We start from the raw sequence: 23,673 nt of genomic DNA, 5'->3' as shown, positions 1-23,673 counted from the left end.
CAGGTCTACGGAGTGTCCAGAGCTGGCCCTCCTCAGGTAGGCCCATGCCAATGGCATGGACTCTTTGGGGAGGGGTCCGGGGCCCCCCTGACTCCTTGTGGTCTCAGGCAGCTGCTGAGGGCCCCAGGCAGGGTCTCCCCTGGTATGACCCCTGCAGGCAGGGAAGGAGGGAGTAAGAGTTCCTGGGCTCAGGGCAGCTTGGGTCCCCTCCTGGAACCCTCCTCCCCCACCCCCACTTGCACCTGCTCTGGTTGGTCCTCGAGGGGCTCAGACATCTGGTGCTTGCTGGAGTTGGGGTCAGCCGTGCCTGGGACACCCTGCCCCAACTCTCTGGGCCTGGACCCAGCTGCGGGCTTTCAGAGGTCAACTTTGCTGGGGCCTCTGCCCGTGGCTTCCCTGGTCCTGGGAGACCTTGGGCAGTGCCCAGGCTCTGGGGTCACGGATCCTCATGGTGTGCCCTAGCCTCCCCCCTACAGGAGCTGCTCCTCTGACACCAGACACCCCAGCTCCCCTCCTCCAGCCGCTGCCTCACCCCCGGGCTGCTCTGAGCCCCCTGTGGCCCCTCTGAGGTGGCCCTACCCTCTCCCAGCCTCTTCCTTCCTTCCTCCACTTGGAACTTGTTGGGCCAGATCAGCCCTGGACGGTTCCCTGGGCCCTGCCACACTCCTGCGGGCTGTCCCCAGGCGGGATCAGGCTGCGCTCGGGCCAGAGCACCGAGCCGGCACTGGGAGTTGTAGCATCCTGATTCCTCTTCCTGTCTTCCTGGGACGTGAGTCCCCAAACTCTGCCTCCTCACTGTATGCTTCTTGCTCTCTTCTGTGCATCTTCCAGCATCCTCTCTGTGCTTCATTCTGGTTGGTTTCTCTTGACTTTTCTTCCAATCTGCTGATTTTCTCTTTCTTGTGTTTAGTTGGCTGGGAGTTATTCTCTCCCCCCATTCTCTGCCTCTGTCTCTGTGTCTCTGTGTCTCTGTCTGTTTTAATTTTCTGCTCCATTTTTGTGTGTGAGCAAACATTTATAGGTTTCCCAAGTGCTACATGCTTTCTATGTTTTATTCCTTTAATAGAGTCCCAGCCCCTGGGAGGTGGATATTATTTCCATTTTCCAGTTGTGGAAATTGAGGCTCAGCGACTTCCCGATGGTCTCACCGTTTGGGTCTCAAGAAACCAGCTTGTGATCTGTTTGATGTTCCCATATCCATTCTCGTAAATGTTCCCCTCCGTGTGGTTAAATAATCACCGTGGACACAAACATGTCTGTAACTCGTGAAGCCTGAGGCTCACCCATCCGTTCTGCTCCCTTGAGGTGAGAACATCCCGCATCTTTGCTGATGCTCGCAGAAGCAGAATATGGGCGGAGATACATATGGATACAGCTCCCTTTTACCAAAGTAAAGTGGCTGCATTGTCATGATTCCACAGCTGGCTGTCCCATGTGAGAGGGGGCTTGGCCAGGCCCTGTCGCCCTTCAGACAGGGCTCATCCCCCCAGTGCTGTCTGCTAATGACCCTTGGCTGTTTCCCTCCATCCCTCAGGCCTTGCTCCCAAGGCCTCCCGCCTGCAAACCTCTGTCCCGGGGTCTGTTTCCCAAGGAGCCCAACGAACAACATGAGCGTCTTTCGAGACTCACGTCCTAACTCGTTCTTCCTGCGTGACTGCCTGATGCATCCTACAGCATCGACAGACCCTGATCAATCCAACAGTTTCTTATTGAGGGACATCCAGGTCCGTGCTGGTCTTAGGATTGTTACTATGGCCACTGCGAACAGCCACAGTGTACATCTTGGAGCATTGTCCTTACAGACTGAGCTTTGATTTCTGCAGGGTGGCTTCCCAAAAGTGGGGCGATCGAGTGATGAGCTCTGTAATTTTTATTTTAATGGATCGTAACAGATTATTTTCTCAAAAGGAGTAGCAATTCACAGCCTATTAGTCACATATGGGAAGGCAATTTTATTTTTATTTTTTTTGCAGCATTCCACATTATCTACCTTTTTACTTTTTTCTAATTTGATGGGTGAATGATGGCCTTTTGAGCATTTCCTGTAAGACTGTGAGCTTTTGATTGCACTTGTCCTGGGTGTAGACTCACAGAGAAGGTGAGTGTGAGCTTCATGGACCAACAGTGGGGCCTTAACCTTCCTCTTCACGTCCGCTAATTTCCTCCTCCTCTCCAGGAAACACAGTTCTGTTAGGTCTCACTCTGTGGCAACTCGCCATACCGGGGGAGGCGGGGTCCTTATCAGGTAGCATCTGTAACAGAAAAGAAAAACCTAGGCTTTGGGTTGTGAGCAGCTCAGGACAGCACCAAGGACAACATCGTCAATAGATGCAGAATGAGGTGGGGTTGTTGTCTTCATTAGTCTTCAGACTCTGAGCCATTTATCAAGAATTGTTTGGAAGATGGGAGGGAGGGAGGACTGCCCACACAGAGCAGGTCCTATGGGAGGCTGGCAGGAGCTCTTCTGGGATGCCCGCGTTAAACAGAGAGGTTCAACCGACACGTATGAAGACGGAGAATGAACGTGAGGTGCGCAGTCAGAGTCCGAGGCTCCAACCTCAGCGTCGAAGCTGTGTGGCCACGGAACTCATTAGAGCCCCTTCCCCTCATCCAGGTTGGTGGGCTGGAGCCAAGTGATGCTTTTGCAGCAAGATGGTTTGCATGACTGTGCTGGGGCCCCACAGCGCTCCTCGGTAGAGCTGAGGGTGGCAGCCACACCAGGGTGTGGGGAGTTTGGGCACCGGGATGCCTGAGGTCACCTATGAACTCCAAGCAGAAAAAATAAAAGGAAAACCACATCTTAGTAAGACCAATGGAACCAAAGATAGGGAGGAATCTTAAAATTGGTCGGAGCAATGGATGACCTTGAAAGAAGCAATATTTAGGTTAAAGTTGACTTCAAGACCAAAACGATGGAAACCAGACAATGGAACGATTTCTTCAAGATGCACTGAAGCATATCCTTCAAGAATGAAGGTAAAATAATGACATTTTCAAATAAATAAAAATGACCTAATTTGTCACCAGCAGACTCACGCTCAAGGAAATATGAAAGGACACTAAGTGGAAAGAAGATGATTGTGGGTGGAGCGTCAGGTGAAGGGCACTGGCAGGAATAAAGGGGGGTCAATCTGAGTGAAGGTTCGCTGCACAAAACCCCAAATCTCGTGGGGTCTCAACCATACAAGCACTTGAAACACGTAAAATGAAAGCACCGGAGTGGAGAGGGAGGTAATGGGACGACAGTCTTCTGAGGTCCCTGTGTTGTCTGAGAAAAGGTAAAAGTACCAGTTTATACCAGCCAAGGGGACACGTGTCATCTCCAGTGTGTGCGCTAGAAGAATACAGAATTGTACAGACTGGTAGAGATGACAGACAGAAAAATAGAAAATGATCAATTCCAAAAAGGCAAGAAAGGAGAGAAAATATACGTAGAATTCGTAAGATAAATGGAAAGTAAATATTAAGGCAGATGATTTAAACCCCAACACGTTGGAATTGCGTTAATGTAAGTTGACAAATGTTTCAGTTAAGAGACAAAAATGGCCATGTTGGCAAAAACCAAACCAAACCAAAACAACAACAAACCCCGTCAAAACCCAACTATATTCCACTGACGCTGTAGTGTATGAGACGCAGTCACACCGAAGCTTGAGAGTTAAGGAGAGGGACCATTGACTGTGAGGAAATATACTCGTAGGAAGCTGGGGGAGCTTTCTTTCTGTCAGGCAGAGATCTTCAGGAGAAAACACCACAGGGAATAAAGGGAGACATTGATTCAACAGAAAATTCTAAAAATTTTAAATTTGTGTCTAATATTATGCCTCAAAATATGAGACAACAATGGACAGATCTATGGGGGGAAACAGATCCTCCACAATTGTAGGAGAAAGTTTTAGACACAACTCTCCCAGCAACTGATGGAGCTGGCAGACAAAAACCAAATCAGCTGGGACCCCCAAGATCTGGCCAACGTGCCGGACAAGCTTGACCATATTGGCACATGAAGCACACCGCCCAAAACAATGCGGAATGTACAGTCCTTTCACATGCACTCAGACATAAACATCAACATTATGTTGGGTCATAAAGTCAAGCCTCACAGACCTCAAAGGATTGAAAATTGTGGTGAAATTGAGCTAGAAACAAAAACAGAAGATAATCAAAAAACTTCATATGTTTGAAAATTGAGAAACAGAATTCTGGATAACTCATGCTTCAAAGAAGAAGCCACAGTGGAAATTAGGAAGGATTTTGAAATTAATTATACGAACACTACGTAAAACTAGCGGGATGAAGCTAAAGCTGGGATGCCGGGAGCCGTGGCTACATCATTTGATCGGCTGTTTGACAGGGTCCAGCCGATTAATGCCTAGGGGTGCAGGGTCGCCCCTTGGTGAAGAATAACTGGCCGGCCCCTCACATAGTTCTGAAACCTGTGCTGCTTCTAATTGCCCTTCATTCCTTTTCCTTTCTTAACCTCTAGTTTTCACTCCTTTGGGTGGCTGCTTGGGAGGCACTACCTCCCGGGAAAATTAGATATAGTAAGAGAATGTGACCACCTGCAGGTAACTTTCAAGATATTTTTCAGTTAATTAATGGAGGAGCACACAGTCCCATTTGAGACAATCAGAAAGGAATCCTGCCCAGATAAGATGTCGAGTTAGGTTTATGGTCTCCATCTGGTTAATGTTTCCTTCTTCCTCCAGTTCTTTGTCTAAATATATATATGCATCGTCCTTCTAAGTTTGCTGGTTAATTGGATGATCAAGAAGTATCTATATATTATTCTTGATCTTCTGCTTTCTGTTAAAATGTTATAGAGGTTTTCTCCTAAAAGCAATAAATAATAAACAATTGATGAGAAGAAGGGCCGAGGGGTGCAGGGATGCCCCTCGGTGAAGAATGGCCGACCGACACCCCTGATATTTTCTGAATTATATGCATGCTTTCTAGCAAGGTTATGTCTATACTTATTTCTGTTTTTCATTCTTGAAGATATATAGTTTAGCTTAGCTTTTCAGCCCTTTACTTTACTAACAAAATGATACTTTCTCCGGCAGTGTGCTTAAGGGACTGTTAGCTCTACAATCTAAAAGACAAAGGAATGCTTTCACCCCCTAATGGGCGCGAAAATGTAAAGATGTTTAACTGCCCGCTGAGAATGCAGATAGCCCTGGGGATAAGATACCCTGGAGTCGCCTTTTTTTCCCATTAACCATCTACACTAATGGCCTAAATGATTGAGGGAGGCAGGGATGGCTCCACCAGGATGTAACCAGACGGACTGCTGTCCTGTCTGGAGGCCTGGACCTTCTCTCTTTGATTTAACTTTACCATGAATTACAACAGATGCCTAGGTACCTATCTCTTTTAGCTTAGAGACAACAAACACTAGTTAATTGCGGAGAAGACTACCATTAACCTTATGCTCTATAGAATAGAATGCTAATAAATATTCTTGTGCTCTTTTTTTACTTCCTTATCTCTCTGAGAATATTTGTAGAACTATTTCTGTACTAATCCTGAAAAATATATAAACGACACTTGTGCACAGTAAAGTCGGACTTGCTAACACCAACCCAAGTCTCACGTCCTCTTTATTTTCCCCTCATTGCGCCGACGCCGTCCATCCCTCAGGAACCTGGACTCAGCCGGGGCGGGACTCTGGCACTGGGATAGCAGGAAATGGACCGAAGGCCAACATCATTGAGCTCACGACGTTAGAAAAAGGACAGCAAATTGTGCCCAAAGAAAGTTGAAGGCAGGGAATGATAAAGAGCAGAACTAATGGGATGGAAATCACACAACAGAGGGAAGAGACGAAAAGGGGAGGCTGTGCATCCCTCTGCTTGAGGGGCTCTGGGAGGTACCCCTGACATGTGGGGAGCCCAGGGCACCCCACACAGTGGGAGCCGAGGGCTGTGGGGAGCCCCCCACACCAGGCTCTCCCGCAGGACCCACACCTCAGCCCCCCAGGCCTCAAACACCAGCCCAGCCTCTGTAACCCCAGGGCGGGCTCTCTTTGAGATCCATTTCTCTCTCCTGGGGGAGACCTGGGCCTCAGCCCCTACTCCACTCACAGGCCCTGACCTTGGATTTCCTGGCTGGGCGCAGACTCCCGTCCTAACTGTCCCACAGGACCTTGGGTTTTTAAGCCGAGGCGTCCAGTCCCTGCCCCCAGCACTGCAAACCAGGCCACTGAGGGCACAGGTGGTAGGAGGGTGTGTCCCGGCCAGAGTGGTTGCAAGAATGGGCTCAGGGGGCAGGACGGGGAGACTGGTGGGCCCCAGGCTTCTGAGCAGCCATTCTACATCCTGCTCTGGGTTCCTTGCCCACCCCGGTCTCAGGCCTCATTCGGAAAGCCCAGGCCCCAGGCTGAGACTCAGCCACGCCCAGACCCTCCTGACACCGGCTTCGTGAGATGCTCAGATGCTAGGGACGGACCCGCTGGAGCGGGTGTGGGTGGCAGTGGGTGAGACGCTCAGGCTAGGGCTGGTGACACATGCGATGGGGGCAGAGCAGGGGAATGGAAAAAATGAGTGGCGGCCCGCTGCAGGGGCCGCCTTACGGGAAGGCAGAATGCAAAGTGCTGACTGCGTCCCTCTCACTTCTTATCTGAGCCGCGTTGCCACCAGCGAGTGGCCCTGCACCGCCAGCTCGGACGGCCGGCAGCTCGACAGGCGACCGCTTCCTTCCCTCCTCACGGCTCGCTCTTTTGTCTTTTTTTTTTTTGTGTCAATGTGAACTCTTGCTCTTTTAAACATTCTCAAAGCGTGGTAATCCATTAGATTTTTACTTTTACTTTTGGTATTTTCGATGTTCAAATTGCTCCCTTGTCTTTGGACAGGGCCCCAGCCTGGTTCCTTTCCTTTGGGGGCAGCGAGATCTCTCCATCCGCTCTGCACACGCCCCACGCTGACCGCACAGGTGTCTGTCCAAGGAGCCAAGTCCACCCCGTGTCTGAGCCAGGCCCCTCCTGCTCCAGCTGCCAACTGCCGGCTTAGCCCCAAGACCCAGCATGGTGAACCCCACGTGCTTCTGTCAGCTCACGTTTTTGCCAGTCACCCCTGGGAGGTATTTCACAGGTGGGGTTCATGGGTCAAAGGGCAAAACGCTTCCCTAACTGCTAGATCACCTCCACTTCTCCAGTTTGCATTTCCACTCGTAGTGCTCGAGGGGCCCGCTTCCCCACGTCCTCCAGCCGGGTGGCGTCCAGCTCCGAGTCTCGCCGGTTGCCTGGTGCTGTTGTAACCTGCGTTTTTCTTATTATGAGTAAAACAGAACATCCTTTCCCTTGTGAGGGATACGTGTGTATTTAGCGCGTGCATGTGCCTGAACTGTCTGCTCACATCTGCTCACTTCTCCCTTGTACCTTTGACCTTCCTTTTCCCATATTTTTAGCTCTTTCTGTCTTTAGCCTCTCGGGTGGTATTGCAAATGCTTCCCCCAACCCCCCTGGTTTACTTTGATGATTTTTGCTCATTTTCTCCTGTTCATAGAGCTGACTGTGTCAGTCTCCTCTGTAACCGCGCCCTGATTTTGAGCAGTGACGCTTCCTATTCCTTTGGGGGGAAGGAATCTGCCCTTGTTTTCTTCAGGATCTTGTGGGGTTTCTTGAGTACACCTACGTCTGTTGCTCATGGCGTAGGCCTGGTCTCTCTTCTGAGCCGCTATGCTGCCCCAACGCCATTTGTTAAAAAGTCTCTCTTCCCCCATCGACTGGAGCTCTCTGTTCCTTCTTTTCGTGAGCTAACACCTCTGTTTTAATTACAATTAGTTTTAGATCTGATAAAGCTGGTCTTCTTTCACTTTCTTTTCATGGTTTTCTTGGCTGTTTCTTGCTGGTTTGTCTTTCCGTATGAACTTTACAGTTACAGAAATGTGGGTTCTTATTGGGATCATGTTAAACTTACACGTTAACCCAGGAAGAGCTGACGTCTCGAGGGTGCCGTGTCATCCTGACCGAGGACGCCGTGTGCTCAGCCCACACTGCACCCCAGCTCTCCTCCGTCGAGTCCCCACGGTTCTCACTACATTCGTGCCTTGAGTGTTTTATCTTCCCTGTTGCTGTTGCAGACGGAATATTCTCTCTCACTTTTTCTTCTGACTGGTTATTGTTTGAATATATGAAAGCCACTCATTTCTGAATGTTAATTCTGTATCTGCTACTTGATGAGATTTTCCTATTGCTGTGGCAGTTTTTCCACAGAACCTACTGGGTTTTCCAGGCACGCAAACCGCGTCATCTGCAAAGGTTCCGGCGGTGTTCCCGTTAATGCCTGACCGTGTAGGGTGTCTCCACAGTGAACTGCTTCCTCGAGTGTCCTGGATGTTGTGATTCTGCCTCCTGCCCCACCCGGGGACAGGACCCCAGGGCGGCGAGCACACGATGGGAGGTTGCAGGGCTGGGAGCTGGTCGGGGTGCCCGAAGGTCTGGACGGGGCTGACTGGCAGGGGCAAGGTTGGGGGTGTCTGTCACTGTACTTAGGGCCAAGGGCCAAGGACACTGTGGTGGTGGTGGATCCCCTCCTGGAGGACAGAACAAACACCCCTTTGCATATGGGAGGGGACTGTGTTTCCCCAAAGATGCTGCAGTCTGTCTGTGGCACCCTGACCCCTACTCACCCACAGGGTGGTGCAGCCCACTGACCAGCCTGGCCTGTCCCCCTAGCACTGCCCGGGAGGGACTCCCTGGTATGGGGGCATGTAGAGGGTGGAACAGGGCAGATACAGGCACAACCACTCAGGAGACACCCTGTGCTGGGCTGAGTGGTCAGGCGGCAGGTGCCGTGGGACCCTGGGGCATGGAGCCCGGGAGGAAGGGCCTCTCGGGAGTGGTGCTGTACGGCCCCAGAAGTCAGAGGGATCTAGCGCCCCCGAGGCTGTGGGTGTGAGCGTGGGGGGCAGAGAGTTGAAGGACTTGGGGCCTGTGTGTTTCTGGGACAGTGAGGGGAGGGCCAGGCCTGCTGAGGACCAGGCTGGCTGCCTCCTCCATCTTCAGCCCAGCGCCCGCAGCCCTGGCCAGCAGAGACTGGCGCTCCCTCCCGTCTCCCCCCACAACTGTGAGCAGGAGAGAACTCAGGCCTTTCTGGGAGCTTTGTCATTATTTAATTATAATAAAATAGAACCAAGTCCCCTCAGCTCAGGGGCTCTGAAGTGTGTGTGGAACCCGAGGGAGCATGTGCCCCTGAGTCCCCGACGCCCGTGCCCACAGGCCGCCCTGCCCTGGACGGCCGATGTGCAGTGTGCGGGCTGGGCGAGGAGCGGTGGGTCTGGCCGGAGGTGTCTGGCTGAGGAGACACCTACCCCCCCACACCCCAGGCGAGAGCCCAGCAAGGCTTCTTTAAATAGCACCGTGAATGGGCACCAAGAAGAAGGGGAATCCCCGAGGAGGATAAATAGGGCGACTCCTGGGGCCCCCCAGGATGGCCTCAGCTGGGAGGACTGCAGCTCGGCCTGCGCCCTTCATTGCCCCATTTCCCGGGAACGCGTGAGGGTGGACGGGGTGCGTGCAGAGGTTGGCCCTCGGGCAGCCTGCCTCTGCCCCGCCCACCACTGCCAGGAGCTCTTGTCCAGGCCTGGGGGAACGTGAGGGCCCCTGGAGGAGCGCCAGCCCCTTGCGTGTCTGCGAGCCCCTCAAGGTGTGTGCTGGGTCTCTTCGCTACGGCCTTGCCTCACGGGCCGCCCCAAGGCACAGTCTCCAGCCAGGAGCCTGGCGCCCCCGTGTCCAGGCACCAGCCTCCCCCAGGAGTCAGCGGGGGCCATGGAGACCCCCATCCTGGCCACAGCACCGGCCCCCATGCTCCCCGAGGAAGGATGTGTGCAGGGGGCACAGAGCTCTGGCCAGCGCAGTCCAGGACAGGGCCTGGGGTCCTGGGAGGCTCTCCTTCCATTGCCCACATGGGACCGTGGAACCCCCTGCCAGGTCATCACGAGCACTGAAGTGAGAGCCAGCCGCAGGGAGTGGTCCCCAGACAGGGCTCGGCACCGGGCAGCCCCTCTCCCCTGCATCTCCTCCAGGGAGGGCGCCACCCTTGGCTCTTGGCGCAGGGTCTGAAGGACTCCGGCCGGCAGAGGACGCCTGTCAGAGGGGCCAAGAGCAGTGTCCGTCCTCGGGCCTCAGAGGCCGGGGCCCCTGGGGGTCATCGGCGGAAGCCCTGCGGCCCTGTGAACCCGGCCTGCCCGGGAAGACAATGGTGGCGTACTCAGTCTGTTCCGGGACGCAGGGGGCGGGGGGCTCCGGGGTCTTCTCTCGCCACTGGAAGTCCAGCTCGCCGTAGTCCACGGAGAACGTGGGTGGGGCAGAGGGGCCCTCCTTCTTAGGGAGAGAGGGAGGGGAGTCAGCAGCCTCCGAGTGGCTGATGCTCGGGCGCGCACACACACGCGTGCACACACAGAGCAGGGGCAGGGCCCACACCACCCTTCTTGGGGCCCGTGTCCCCAAGTTCAAACACGGTGACACGGCTGGGGTCGTGTGCGGCTGCTCCCCCCGGGGCAGAGTGGCCCCCGCCCGCCCCCAGGGCTCTCTGTGTTTCCTCGCGGTCGCAGCAAAGGGAATCAAACTCACCAGGGGCTCGTCCCCGCTCCTGCCACAGGCCCCTGCGGAGAAGCGCGCTTGGAGTCAGGGACCCCGGGGTGGGGGGAAAGAGGGGCTCAGTGGGGGTCCCTGTCCCCAGGGGCTTGGGGGGGCCAGCCAGCCCTGGGCAGGGCACCATGCCATCTGTCCTGGGTGGCTGAGCGTCCTCCTTGTCCACCCTGACGGTCCGGCCAACCCCACTTCCCGTGCAACAACCCAGGCCCCCACCCTTCTTCCAAAGGTCCCGTCTGGATGGTGAGCTGTCCGGGCGCATGGCCATGGAGGACCGCTGGCTTCCAGTCTGAGTGCTCCTGCCACAGGCTCCTGATATCTCTGGTTGCAACCTTGGGCCCAGCCTAGCGCTCCATGCAGGGTGCCAGCCCCCCACCCCCCCAACTGCCGGCTGGCGCAGCGAGGCACACAGAACCATAATCAATGATGTTACGGCCCGTGTTTCTCCAACTGATGCTGCACAGAAATGCCATGTGTGTCTCCACCAGGGGCCAGCACATGGGGCACACAGCACGTTCTCAAAAATGTGTCAAGGAGGGAAACGTGAAGCCCTTGAGACATGGAGTCCCAAAGGAGCCTGGCTGCAGCAGGTCAGGAATGGCCCACCGCTCAGTGCTGCTTTCCCCGACCTGCCCAGGGGGAGATGCTGGAGGCCGGCAGCTGCCCAAGGTCGATTTCAGGTCCCTGTGGAGCCTCCTGTTCTCTGGCCCCCTCCCCCCACCAACAGGGGCCTGTCCTGGGAGAGCATGACCTGGAGCCGCTGGTGCGCAGGGCCTGGGAGGGGGCTGAGCCCTGGGCTGGGTCCTGTTGGGGCAGTGGCTCCAAGAGAATCAACTCTGTCCTCTCCTTCCAGCCCCAGAGACATCCCTCCATTGTCAGAGAGATTGAGTGAGACCCGCTGCCTGGGACCACATTCGGTCAAGGTGTGTGTGTGGGCTTGGGACGTCCACAGCATCCCCCTAGGTGGTTAGGATGTGTGTGTGTGGGGTGGGACATTCACAGCGTCCCCCCAGGTGGTCAGGATGTGTGTGTGGGGAGTGGGGCACCCACAGCATCCCCCCGGCGGTTAGAGTGGGACGTCACACATTGCCCTGGTGGCTGTGACTGTGACCACAGGCGGCCGGCTGTCTGTTTCAGCATCCTGCAGCCTGAGGTTTGGGGTGGCCTCAGCGCAGCCAGAACAGGTTGCTCAGCCTTTGGGGGGCTGTTCCTTTCTGTGCCACCTAGAGAACTGACTTCCACACTTGCACCTCCCCTCAGACCCCTCCTGAGAGCAGGCTCCGGGGAGGGGACACGGCCACCGTCTCTGAGGGGACCCCGGACCCTGGGAGGCCCAGTCCAGCCCCTCCCTGGGGAGGCCTCCCTGGGGAGGGCAGGGGGGTCAGACCGGGGATGGTGGCGGGGGCGTTACCTCGAGCGGCCCTGGGGAAGGTGGTGGTCAGGACACAGGCCAGCAGCAGCACCAGCAGAACGCCGACCAGGAGGCTCGTGATGCCCACGACCAGGCCCTGTAACTGGCCCGCGGGACTGGGCGGGGGGCTGGGGTGCTCTGTGGGCGGCTCTGGGATTCTCTCTGGAGGGGCCCAAGGACAGAGACTCAGGGACAGGACTCCTCGGGGACAGGGACCCAGAGCCCTGCCCTGCCCTCTCCACGTCCCGAGGGGCCTCACACCTAGATCTGTGGGCACCCGTCTCACCCAGGCCTGCGCCTCGGTAGCGCATCGGGGCACAGGTGCCCCCGAGAGGCGCCCCCACTGCCCCTCCCTCAGGACACATGGGCCTGGGGGTGCCTCTAGTCACAGAGGTCCCAGCCATCGGTCCCTGTGTCCCGGGGGTGGGACAGAGCCATGGGGTGGAGCCTGGCAAGTCCCTGCCCACTGCACCCTGAGGCCGAGGCTGTTCCGGCTGGCCGCCCCTGCCCGCGGGTCACCTGTCACCGTGAGCTCTGCACGAGGGCTCTCGTTGATCTGCGTCTTGGGGGGCAGGGAGATGGCCCCGCAGAGGTAGATGCCACTGTCATTGCGCCGGGCAGCGAGGACGCTCATGTGGAAGTCTCGCCCGTTGGGCAGGCGTGTGACCCGGAAGCGCCCGCCCCGGCCGGGCTGGCTGCTGTCCTCGGGGAAGGCGGCCAGCTTGTCTGTCTGGTTGCTGGGGCTCATGCGGTACCAGTTGAGCACGAAGTGCTCGGACGTGTTGGAGAAGCTGCAGGTGAAGGTGGCATTCGCTCCCTCGGGCACCATGAGCCGGGCCGGGGAGAAGGTGAGGGGCCTCCAGGGCCTGTCCGGGGAGTCTAAGAGGTGGACAGAGAACCAGCGGCCAGTGAGGAAGGGGCGTGGGGACAGCCCACCCAGACCCTCCCTTCCCACTTTCCCACATCCTGGTAGGAAGGTTCTGGAAGGCCCAGCCCACACTGGAACCCCTCTGCAGCACCTCTGCCATGGAGCCTCACAGCTTCTCCTTGCATGCCCCCAGGGATGGAGCGCTCACCTGTCACCAGGTGACTCCCTGGTGGGACTTTGTCCTTTGACTGTACTGAGACCTGAGGCCTGGGGTGCATTCCGGCTGGGACCCCTGGGCCCCGTTTCTCCCCGAGAGGTGGTTGTAGGGGCCTCCTCTCCCTCCCTCGGTGACTCCAGGTTGCCTGTCTTGCAGCCCTATCCCCCACGTTCTGCTATCCTTGAGCCCTGATCCCTCTGGGGGCCTGCCTGGTCCTGTCTGCCCTGCTTGGGTGGAAGGGGAGGGTAAATGGGGGGCTGGGCTGGATGAGTAGGGCGCTTCCCAGGAGAGCCCAGCCCCTTGCAGGTTCAGGGTCCAGGCTTTGCCCCCATCTCAGAACAAGTTCAGGGTTGGGACCTGGGTCCCAGCCCACGAGGACCCCCAAGTGGGTGCCGCTACCCTGGGCAGTGTGGGGGCCTCCATGTCTTCTGCCAAGACTCTGGGGACTGGAGCTCAGAGGCAAGCTGGGCCATCGCCTCTGGTCTGCACAGAAGGCAAGGCCCCGATGATGCGGGGCTCTGAGCGCCAGGGCCCTGTTGGGGGTACGCCCCACAATGTTACAGAGGCCTGCAGCTCTTCCCACCAAGGGCCTGCCTCTCACGTCAACACTCACACCCGTGCACACACACACCTAGAAACACAGGAACACATTCACACTCACGTTCACACACGCATGAATGAGCATGCCCTTGCACGCTCATACTTGACTTGCTGGCACTCAGGGGAAGGAATGCCTCCTGTGGAGGCCCTGGCGACATGCTGCAGCACCCCACGTCAAGTCGAGGTGGACTCTGACGGTGACGCAGGGGTCCCGGGGTGGGAGCCATGGCCAGACCCACACGAGCTGGACCTTCCCCTCCTGTGGCGGCTCCCACGGAAGGCTGTGCCATGATCCCTCATTTAGACATGGGGAAACTGAGGCTCGGAGGGAGCAAGCGGCTCTGTCCAGACCAAACCCCAAGCCTGCAGCCAGCTCCCCTCGGCCCCCTGCCGTGTGACCGGCCCGCGACTCAGGGGCCTCTCTGCCCAGCTCTCTGCCTCGCTCCTCGGGCCTCAGCTGCAGCCTCCTTGCCAGGGAAGGGCCCACCAGACCCGAGATACTGCCCAATGCAGTCGTTCCCCCCGCCCACCCAACACGTCGCACACCACAGGATTCCCAAATCCTGCTCCTAACCCTGGGATGTCGGTCCTGGGAGGAGCCTGTGGGGCTGGTACCCTCACGTCATTCATGTCTGTTCTTCACTTCTGTTCTCATTTCTGATCTCATGTCTGTTCTTCCCGGCTTCACACTCATTGTTTTACTCAGCTCCATCCCGAGCGATGGTATTTGCTGGGGGTGGTCCCTCACACACGAGCTACGAGCTGCGAGCTATGGGACAGACCCGAGGCTGTGGTCCCTGGCTACAGTCCCTCTACTTCGGAGACAGACCGGCCTGAGGCTGTTGTAATGACCTGCTCACTGAGCACTCGCGGCTCCCAGGAGGAAGAGGACGGTGCAGGCCCCAGTGCCCCTGCAGCCCAGAGGGCACAGGGACCCCCCGAGTGGGCCCCATCAGGGCACGTGTGACCAGGAGGACTCCTTCTGCCCATTCCCGTGGGGCGCCTTGCATGGGGAGAAATCAGATATTTAGAAAGGGCAGGTAGGCCTTGAGGGGGTGAGATGGGGGTGTGTCCTGAGGTGTCCCAGCATCCTTATGTTTCCACGGCCAGTTCAGGGACATGCGGGGCGGTCTGCCCTCCCTGCGCCCATTTATACCTAGGACGCTGAGGCTTGGAGAGGCTGGACCCAGCCAGCCTGGACCTCCGGCCATTTCTGCTGCTCTGCCACCTCCCCTGGCCATCGACCAGCGATCAGGCCTGGCCCATGGCCAGTACTGCGGCTGTCGGCACTGCAGACCCGCCGGGTGCCAGCTGGACGTGAGGATGGTGCCTCACGTGAGCCGCGGCCAGGAGGACCCCCCATGCTGGGGGTCCCTGGGACCTTGTAGGTGGGGTCTCTGCAGGGTGGGTGGCAGCCCACGTGTCTCTGTGGCTCTTCAGAGGGTCTGTCCCACTGGCCAGGAGGGCAGGAGCTGTCAGGGAGGCCAAGGAGCCCAGAAGGGGCCCAGCTTGGACTGGGGAGTTGGCCGGTACAGGTGGGGTCCTCCCCTCTCAGCCAGGCCCGCTGCCCTGTGGGGCCCGGGCGTCCACACATTTCTGCTCCCCAAGGGTGAGACAAACACCACGGGGCCCCTGGGAAGCCCTTTTCACTCTTGGCAATTGTGTGTTCTCACCCCACACCCCAAGCCTGCCGCATGGGAACTTCCCTTGGCAGCACTGACATGCATCTCTTTATCATTTATTCAAGAAGCTCACAGTCTACTTAAAGAAAGCATCCTGTCCGTGACGGACTGCCCGGACTTGAGTATGGCCAAGTCGTGCTGTGGCCTCGGAGCGCCAGACCCGAGGTGCTGGTTCCGTCGGCCCGCCCTGCTCTGTGAATCGCCCGCCCGGCGCCTCCCAGTCTCCCACTGCGTCGGGACCAGAAACCCAGGTGCCCCTCACCAATACCCCCAGGACTTCCCAGTCTGGGTGGCGCCGCCCCCAGGTCGCTCTCCCACCCCCTCTGGGAATCCATGCCGCCGCCTGGTGGACCGCCAAGGCCTCCAAACAGAAGCCCCTCTTACCGCCAGGGCCACCGGGAAGCTCGGGGTGGGGGGAGCCCACACGGGGCACAGAACAGGAGCCAGGAGCACCGTGGGGACGCCGACCAGAGGACAAGGCCAGACCTCACTGGGGCACACGGCTCTCTGCTTTCTGGGAGCAGGCGGGACAGGCAGAGGGGTGCTGTGACGGTGGTTCAGGGTGGCGCTGACCTTTGAGTCAACCAGAGCCTTCCTGGCGCGGCGCCGATAGCAGAGCTCCTTTGAGTACAGTGGACTGGGGTCCTGCTGTACCCGTACAGAATGAATATCTGTGAATCTTTTCTTACATTGTTTGTGTAATAATTTAATTGCTGTCTTTTTACTTTGTACTTGATAATGGGGTGTCAGGCCCTCTTTTCTGTTTGGAGAGAGGGCTGAGGAGAGAGCTCTGTGCCCTGCAAGGTCAGGAGGCAGACTCCCTCAGGGCAGAGCCCGTGGCCTGGGACGGGCTGTGAGCATCGAGGGGGCACCAGCCTGGCTTTCATGGAGACCCGGCCTGGCTCAGAGGCGGCCTTGTAGACAACACGTTTCACAACCACCACCCAACACCCGATTTGGGCAAGGCCCACCTGTGGGTGCTGAGAATATCGCCTGGTGGACTATGGGTCCCCAGTGACCCCCACGGGTCTCTTGTTCGTCTCATAGGAAAAGGGGAGACTTCACCCCCTTGTCTGTGGGCCCAGAGGGAACATCCCTGTCATGACACCCCCAAAGGTACCCCAAGAAGACCAACACATCCGTGATCTTCCACGAGCAAATGTCAGACACACCCGGGTGGTGAGTGCCTGTACCCCTAGCCTGGACCCTTCCAGAACGCCAGGGCCAGCAACAAAACAAAAATCAGCACGTGGGATAACATCAACCGAAAAAGCCTCCACACAGCAAAAGAAACCATCAACAAAATGAAAAGGCAACCTATGGAATGGGAGAAGATCTTTGCAAACCACATATCAGATAAGGGGTTAACATCCAAACTATATAAAGAGCTCACATGACTTAAAAGTAAAAAAACCAAACAACCTGATTAAACAAATGGGCAGATGATCTGAATAGGCATTTTTCTAAAGAAGACACATGGACGGCCAACAAGTGTGTGAAAAGATGCTCAACATCGCTAATCATCAGGAAAACGTAAATCAAAACCAGAGTGAGGTCTCCCCACACACTCTTAGAACGGCTATTATCGAAAAGACAAGAGCTGCAAGTGTTGGCGAGGATGTGGAGAAAAGGGAACCCTTGCGCACTGTTGGCGGGAATGGAAATTGGTGCTGCCACTACAGGAAACAGTATGCAGCTTCCTCAGATAATTAAAACTAGCACGACCAGGTGATCCAGCTATTCCACTTCTGGGTGTCTGAAGAAAATGAAAGCACTAATTCAAAAAGATATCTGCACTCCCGTGTTCACTGCAGCATTATTCACAATAGCCAAGATACAGAAACAGTCTAAGTGCACATCCATGGGTGAATGGATAAAGAAATTGTAGTATATATATATATATATATATATATATATATACACACACACACACACAATGGGATACTATTCAGCCATAAAAAAGAAGGAAATCCTGCCATTTGTGACAATGTGCATGGACCTTGAGGCCATTTTGCTAAATGAAATAAGCCAGACAGAGAAAGACAAGTACCGTATGATCTCACTTACATGTAGAATCCTAAAGAAACCCCCAAACCCAAAACCTAAACCAAAATAAAAACCGACCTCACGGGTATAGAGAACAGATAAGGGGTTGCCAGAGGGCGGGGGGTGGGTGGGTGAACTGGGTGAAGGGGGTCGAAAGGTACAGACGTCCAGTTATACCATGAATAAGTCGTGTGAGTAAGTGGGGATGTCGTGTCCCGCATGGCGACTACAGTCAGTAACACTGCACTGCGTATTTGAAAGTAGCTGGGAGACTGCATCTTGAAGTTCTCACTGTATGGAAAAAAACCTTTGTGGCTGTGTATGGTGATGGCTGCTAACCGGACTTGTGGTGACCATTTTGCACTGTATACAAATACGGAATCATGTTGTACACCTGAAACTAACATAATATGTCAATTACATCTCAATAAAAAATATTCCTAATTCTAAGGCTTTCCATATCTAGAATAAAATTGAGATTTGATTAAAAACAAAGAGCGGGGCCGGCTCCGTGGCTGAGTGGTTAAGTTCTCACGCTCCACTGCGGCGGCCCAGGGTTCAGATCCTGGGCGTGGACATGGCACCGCTCGTCAGGCCACGTTGAGGCAGCGTCCCACATCCCACAACTAGAGGGACGTGCAACTAAGATAGACAACTATGTACGGGGGGAGTTTGGGGAGATAAAGCAGGAAAAAAAAAAAAAAGATTGGCAACAGTTGTTAGCCCGGGTGCCAATCTTTAAGAAAAAACAAACAAACAAACAAAAAAACAAAAAGAATGCCAGGAACAGCTGAGACAGAGACAGTGCTGGCTTGCTCTAGGTCGGAGGAGGCTGAGGACAGTGACGTCCGGATAAGCTGGCTGTCCTAGACTTGGCTCCCGTCAGACACAGACGCTCAGCCAGAGGGCTGGTTGGGGATGCGGGAGCATCTGGACTCCAGGCCTGCCTCGGAGCTACTGTCCCGGGAGGAGGACATCTGGAGCCTTAGGAGAGATGTCTGCAACCAGCGAGCAAGTGGATCAGCTGGAATCTCATGAACTGGAGAGACGGAAAGTGCTGTGGGCCGAACCGGGCCCCCCGGTTCACATGTTGAAGTCCTAACCCCTAGAACCTCAGAACGTGACCTTCCTGTTTGTAGCAATAGGGTTGCTGTAGATGGAGTGTGTTAAGAGGGGTGCTGGAGTCGGGGTCCCCAACCCAGCAAGCCTGGTGTCCTTCTAAGGAGGGACATTTGATAGACATGCACAGTGTGTGACGATGGAGCAGAGACGGGGTGATGCGTCTACAGCCACGGATGCCAAGGATGCTGGCACATCCCTAGCAGCTGGCAGAGGCCTGGAGCAGTTCTCCCTCACCGGCTCGGAGGAACCAGCCTGGCCGACACTGCGATCTCCGCTTCCAGCCTCCAGACCGGGAGACACTAACTTTCTGTCGTGTAAGCCGCCTGGCGTGTAGTATCTGTCACAGCAGCTCCAGCAAACTAATGCAGAAGGCAAGAGTGCCAGTGGTATCCATTGGGATTCCGGTGAAGGGAGCTCACTGCTGTGTTTTGGTCACTTTTCTGTATGTTTCAAATATTTCTCAAAATTGTAAGTTAAAAAAAAATGAAACAAATCTGACTTCAAAAAAATGAGTCATGGGCTGGGCCAGACAGTTTTCGTAAATGATCTAATTCTCATGACCCCATCAGGCAGGCATTATTATCCTCAAATTGCAGAACACCATTGCTCAGAGAGGTTAGGTGACTTGCTAAAGATTGCACAGTTCGTCAACGAAGACTTCAATTTGAACTGAAAGCCGTCTCGTTTCAAAGCCTGTGTTCTTATCTACTGTCATTGCTAGGACAGGGGTCGGGGCACTGTTGGGTTTGAGTTATCTCATAAAATGCAAGAAGAACAGGTATGTAAAGGGGGGATGATTATCCACGGGAAAGAACAAAATAATAAATACAGTGAATACTTTAGGAAGGAAAAAAGATGTGTCATGGAACAAAAGGTCCCCTGCAGCCTGGAGGGCCCGAGGCTGGGTGGAATAGCAGGAGGACGACCCTGGCAAGTGACATTGGTGAGGCAAAGCGCTCTGTGCTGAGGCACCGCTGGTGCCCCGTTACAGATGGGGAAACTTAGGTACCCTGAATTTGAAAATCTCTCTTGAGACACAAGCCAGTGCATCCAAAACTGGAGAGTCTGCTACAGACCTTATTCTCATCTGTCCCTGGTTTGGAAGGGGCCCTGGTGGGGAGAGGGCCACCTGGGGTGAGTCACGGCCCCCTTCAAGCCTTGGTTTCTCCTCCTGGGATGACAGGCACCCCTCTACCCTGGTGTATGGGCTCCCCTGCAAGGCACCCTGCGGGGCACCTTTGCTAGCAGGCCCTTGGGCCACTGACCCCAGCCCTGTTTCCTCTCTAGGTCCCGAGAATGGCCCGTGGGGCTCCGTGAAGCAAGAGGCCATGCTGAGGAGGGATGCAGGCCCCCGGGTGTCCCCGCTGTCACTGAGAAGGCCAGGAGGAGCAGAGATGTCTGAGGGACACCAGGATGGGCAGCCCCAGTGGGGTGTCAGTGTACCCCCACCTCATCTTGGTCCTTCCAGGGACCGTCACACCCCCTGCCGGGAGCCCAGTGAGGTTCAGACAGGACAGGCCCTGGGCCAGGCATGGGGGATCCACCGGCCCTGGCGTTCCCCTCTCTGTGGTGCTGGCCAGATGCAGCGGCCGAGGGTGAGGGCCACCAGCAGGAGGGGCCCCCTCCCTGACCATCAGACATTGACCATGGGCCTGTCCAATGGACGGCCCATACAGGGGGCTCGGGGCCACGGACCCCGCCCCCCCCCCCCCAGAGCCATGACACTGGGCCATGCCCAGCGCTCTGCAGCTTCGAATCTCATCCCGGGACCCCGGTGAGGAGCATCCCAGACCCATGAGCGGGTGAGGGGCAGACAGTCTTTCCTGGAACGGCTACACTGTGGATATAACTGGAGAACTGGCTCCAGGTGTCCAGCTTGTGACCTCTCAGAGCTGGTCAGCCCGTGTGGGGCTGGTTCTGAGGGAAAACACAAGTGTGGCAGCTGGGCCGTGGTTTGGGGCTCTGGCCAGCCCAGCCGTGTCATCCCACAGAGAGAGCACTGGCTCACCTGTTCCGCGGGAGTCTGAGGAAGAGCTGGAACAGATCGGAGCACTGCTTGCTTACGACCAAGGATGGGACTCCCCAACAGGTGAGCAGTCAGGCCCCGAGAGGGCATTTCACCTATCCAAAGCCACACAGCGCCCGGGCAGGGGCAGTGCTGGGCCTCGGAGGCCTGGCCCCACCACAGCCCCCTCCACACCAGCCAGGAACTGAGGGCTGGAAGTCTTTCCCAAGCCCTGACCCCATGCCACCCGACCCTGACCCACATACCTAGGAGCCAAGCCGGCAGCCAGCCCAGCTGCAGCAGGACCCAGACGAACGGCCAGGGTGCCCGCAGGGTCCCCATGCCCGAGCGCCAGCCCGCTGGGCCTGCGACCTCCTCCTCCTCCTCCTCCACTGCTCAGGCAGAGGTGACAGAGCGGAAAGGAAACTCTCCCGGGTCAAGTGGCAGGGACACGCCCCGAGCCCCCGCCCCCTCTTCCTCCTCCTCCATGTGGGCGGGGGGGGGGGGGGGGGGGGGGGGGGGGGGGGTTGAGAGAGAGGGGGAGAGAGAGGGAGATGGGAGGGAGAGGAGATGGGGGAAACGGGGGGGGGGGGGGGGGGGGAGAGAGAGGGAGGGAGAGGGGAGGGAGACATAGAGACAGAGGCAGATAGAGGAGGTGTGTGTGGGGGTCTCCATGGGGAAATTCTTGTCTCTTATTCATTGTTGGGGGATGGGAGGGTGGAGGGGTACAGGGCCCTCTCCCCCCTCCCCTCCCCCAGCCATCCTCTGCCCTCAGGAGGTGGGTCGCACTCTCTGGGCTCTGGCGGAGCCAGCAAGTGCCTGGCCAGGCCTTGGCTGCCCCCCACCCTCCCTTCTGGCCACTGGGCAGTGCTTAGCACGGACTGACCCTCCCAGGGGCTCACTGCCTGGCCCCTGCCTCCTGGGCTGCAAGGTGGGCGGCCTCCCTCTGCCTGAGCCCCAGGCGCACGGGAGACCCTTCCCCTCCCCCGTGGTGGTCTTCCTTTGCCCCTTGCTGGCCTCGTGCTGAAGGATGTCAGGTGCTTCTGGGGCCAGCTTTCAGGGGGTCTCGTGCCGGGCTCAGCACGGCCGGCTTTCCAGATCTTGCCACTGTCAGCAGCCTCCTGACAGCTCCAGTGCTGGGGGCTTAACCTGTGTCCCGCCCCCAGCACACGCCCAGGACGGGGGAGGGTGGTCCTGGGTCTCCAGGGCCCTGGCCTGGCCGCACAGCCCTGGATGTCTGTGACACGATTCTGTTATGTCATCGCATTTTGCTCTAAGCATCTTATAATGAATGGAAAACAGGAAAAATGAAACTGCTGATATTAGTGATGCCCCGCGTGGGGCTCATTGGCTTAAAATAACCAGACAGAAACCGCCTGGCAGCTGGCGCTGCAGCCCCGGCTCGAGACGCTCCGGCTCGGCTGAGAAGGGAACACATTAAAGAATCTGAAACGGTGGAAAAAGAACATCAAAGCCGCGTTGGCAGGCGAGGCGCGGAGCGGAGGAAGCGCGTTTGCGAACAAAGGGCCACTCCCAGAGCCTCAGCCACTCGAGGCCGTGTGGGTGGCGGGAGCGTGGGAGGGCATCTCGCCGGCCAGGTGGGCTCTGGGGGTGCAGAGAAGGCTTGGTTTGGGGTCCGCGCCCCCTCCCTGCCCCCGGAAGCTGGCCGGCTGGCTAAGGAGGCTGGTCTGGGAGAGAGAATGTGACCAGGGCCCACCCATGTGGACGCCCCACATGGACAGGCACACCCACCCCTGTGGCCTCCCCTTGGAGGACTGGCACTCTGGAGGTGGGTGGGGGGCTCAGCCTGGGGCTGGGGAGATGGGTCATGTTGGGTGGCGGGACGCCAGGTGTCCAGCAAGGCACAGACCCTGCCAGGAACCGGCCCCGGCGCCCAGCACTTCAGGGCGGCTCTGAACTTGAGGCTGACCCGTGTCCATTGGGCAGCAACTGGACACTCATGGTGGGACCCTGAGGCTCTGCGCTGGGGAACAGTCTGTCCCCTGAGGACTGGGGCTGGAGGGGACCGTGGGGCGTGTGGGGGGCTCTGGGATGGGAGAGGCGGTCAGACTCCAGGGGGTCTCCTCACCGCCCTGGCGCCCCCTGCAGCTCTGCCTGCAAGAGCTCGGACACGCATCCACAGAGGGGCTGCAGGAGACAGTCCAGGACGGGTTGTGTGCCTCCCTCCAGCTGGGTGCCCTGTCCCTCCCTGCTCCTCCGTCCCTCTTGTCCTGCCCCCTTCACAGTCCTCCCTTCCTCCCATCCCCCCTTCCAGGTCTCCCCTCCCCCCATCCCCTTCCCCATTATTCCACTGACACCCCTTGGGGCCAGAGCTGGGTGGGCGGCTGAGACTCGCAGGCTGAAAGGGGCGCTTGGGCCCTGGGGGGGTCGGGGCCTGCAGGGGAGTTACCGGTGTAGATGAGGGCGCACAGGGCTGTGGAGGCAGGGAGGAGGGACACAGGACAGGGAGCCTCACACCCCGCCCTGGGGGGCAGGACCACAGGCTCAAGGGGCCAGAGCCCAGGGAGAGGTCACCACAGGAGGGGGAGCGGAGGGGTCCCCACCACACACTGTCCCCACCACACACTGTCCCCATCACACACACTGTCCCCATCACACACTGTCCCCACCACACACACTGTCCCCACCACACACTGTCCCCATCACACACTGTCCCCACCACATACACTGTCCCCACCACACACTGTCTCCACCACACACTGTCCCCACACACACACTGTCCCCACCACACACTGTCCCCACCACACACTGTACCCATCACACACTGTCCCCACCACACACTGTCCCCACCACACACTGTCCCCATCACACACTGTCCCCACCACACACTGTCCCCACACACACACTGTCCCCACCACACACTGTCCCCACCACACACTGTCCCCACCACACACTGTCCCCACCACACACACTGTCCCCACCACACACTGTCCCCACACACACACTGTCCCCATCACACACTGTCCCCACCACACACTGTCCCCACACACACACTGTCCCCACCACACACTGTCCCCACCACACACTGTCCCCATCACACACTGTCCCCACCACACACTGTCCCCACCACACACTGTCCCCACCACACACACTGTCCCCACCACACACTG

General features: G+C 57.2%; 1 protein-coding gene across 5 annotated transcripts; it reads right to left on the bottom strand.

Annotated features, from left to right (window-relative positions):
* Window positions 1-1,930: 1,930 nt before the first annotated feature.
* Window positions 1,931-20,963, bottom strand: PDCD1 (programmed cell death 1). Of its 5 annotated transcripts, none has more exons than XM_044751530.2 (5): window positions 20,809-20,963; window positions 12,522-12,881; window positions 12,003-12,164; window positions 10,571-10,602; window positions 1,931-2,252 (listed from the first exon to the last, which is right to left on the bottom strand). In XM_044751530.2, exons 1-5 carry the CDS (start codon window positions 20,882-20,884, stop codon window positions 2,133-2,135), a joined length of 750 nt encoding a protein of 249 aa, XP_044607465.1. In that variant the 5' UTR covers window positions 20,885-20,963; the 3' UTR covers window positions 1,931-2,132. The 5 variants fall into 5 exon arrangements, with proteins under 5 accessions (XP_044607465.1, XP_014718130.1, XP_014718131.1 ...); XM_014862644.3 differs by lacking the exon at window positions 1,931-2,252 and adding an exon at window positions 9,094-10,321; XM_014862645.3 differs by lacking the exon at window positions 1,931-2,252 and adding an exon at window positions 9,094-10,318.
* Between the last annotated feature and the right edge of the window lie 2,710 nt (window positions 20,964-23,673).

This window comes from Equus asinus, chromosome 19, assembly GCF_041296235.1.
Source record: "Equus asinus isolate D_3611 breed Donkey chromosome 19, EquAss-T2T_v2, whole genome shotgun sequence".
Classification (NCBI taxonomy): Eukaryota; Metazoa; Chordata; class Mammalia; order Perissodactyla; family Equidae; genus Equus; species Equus asinus.
Note: the sequence above shows the minus strand (reverse complement) of the source record. Positions and strands in the feature narration are given on the sequence as shown.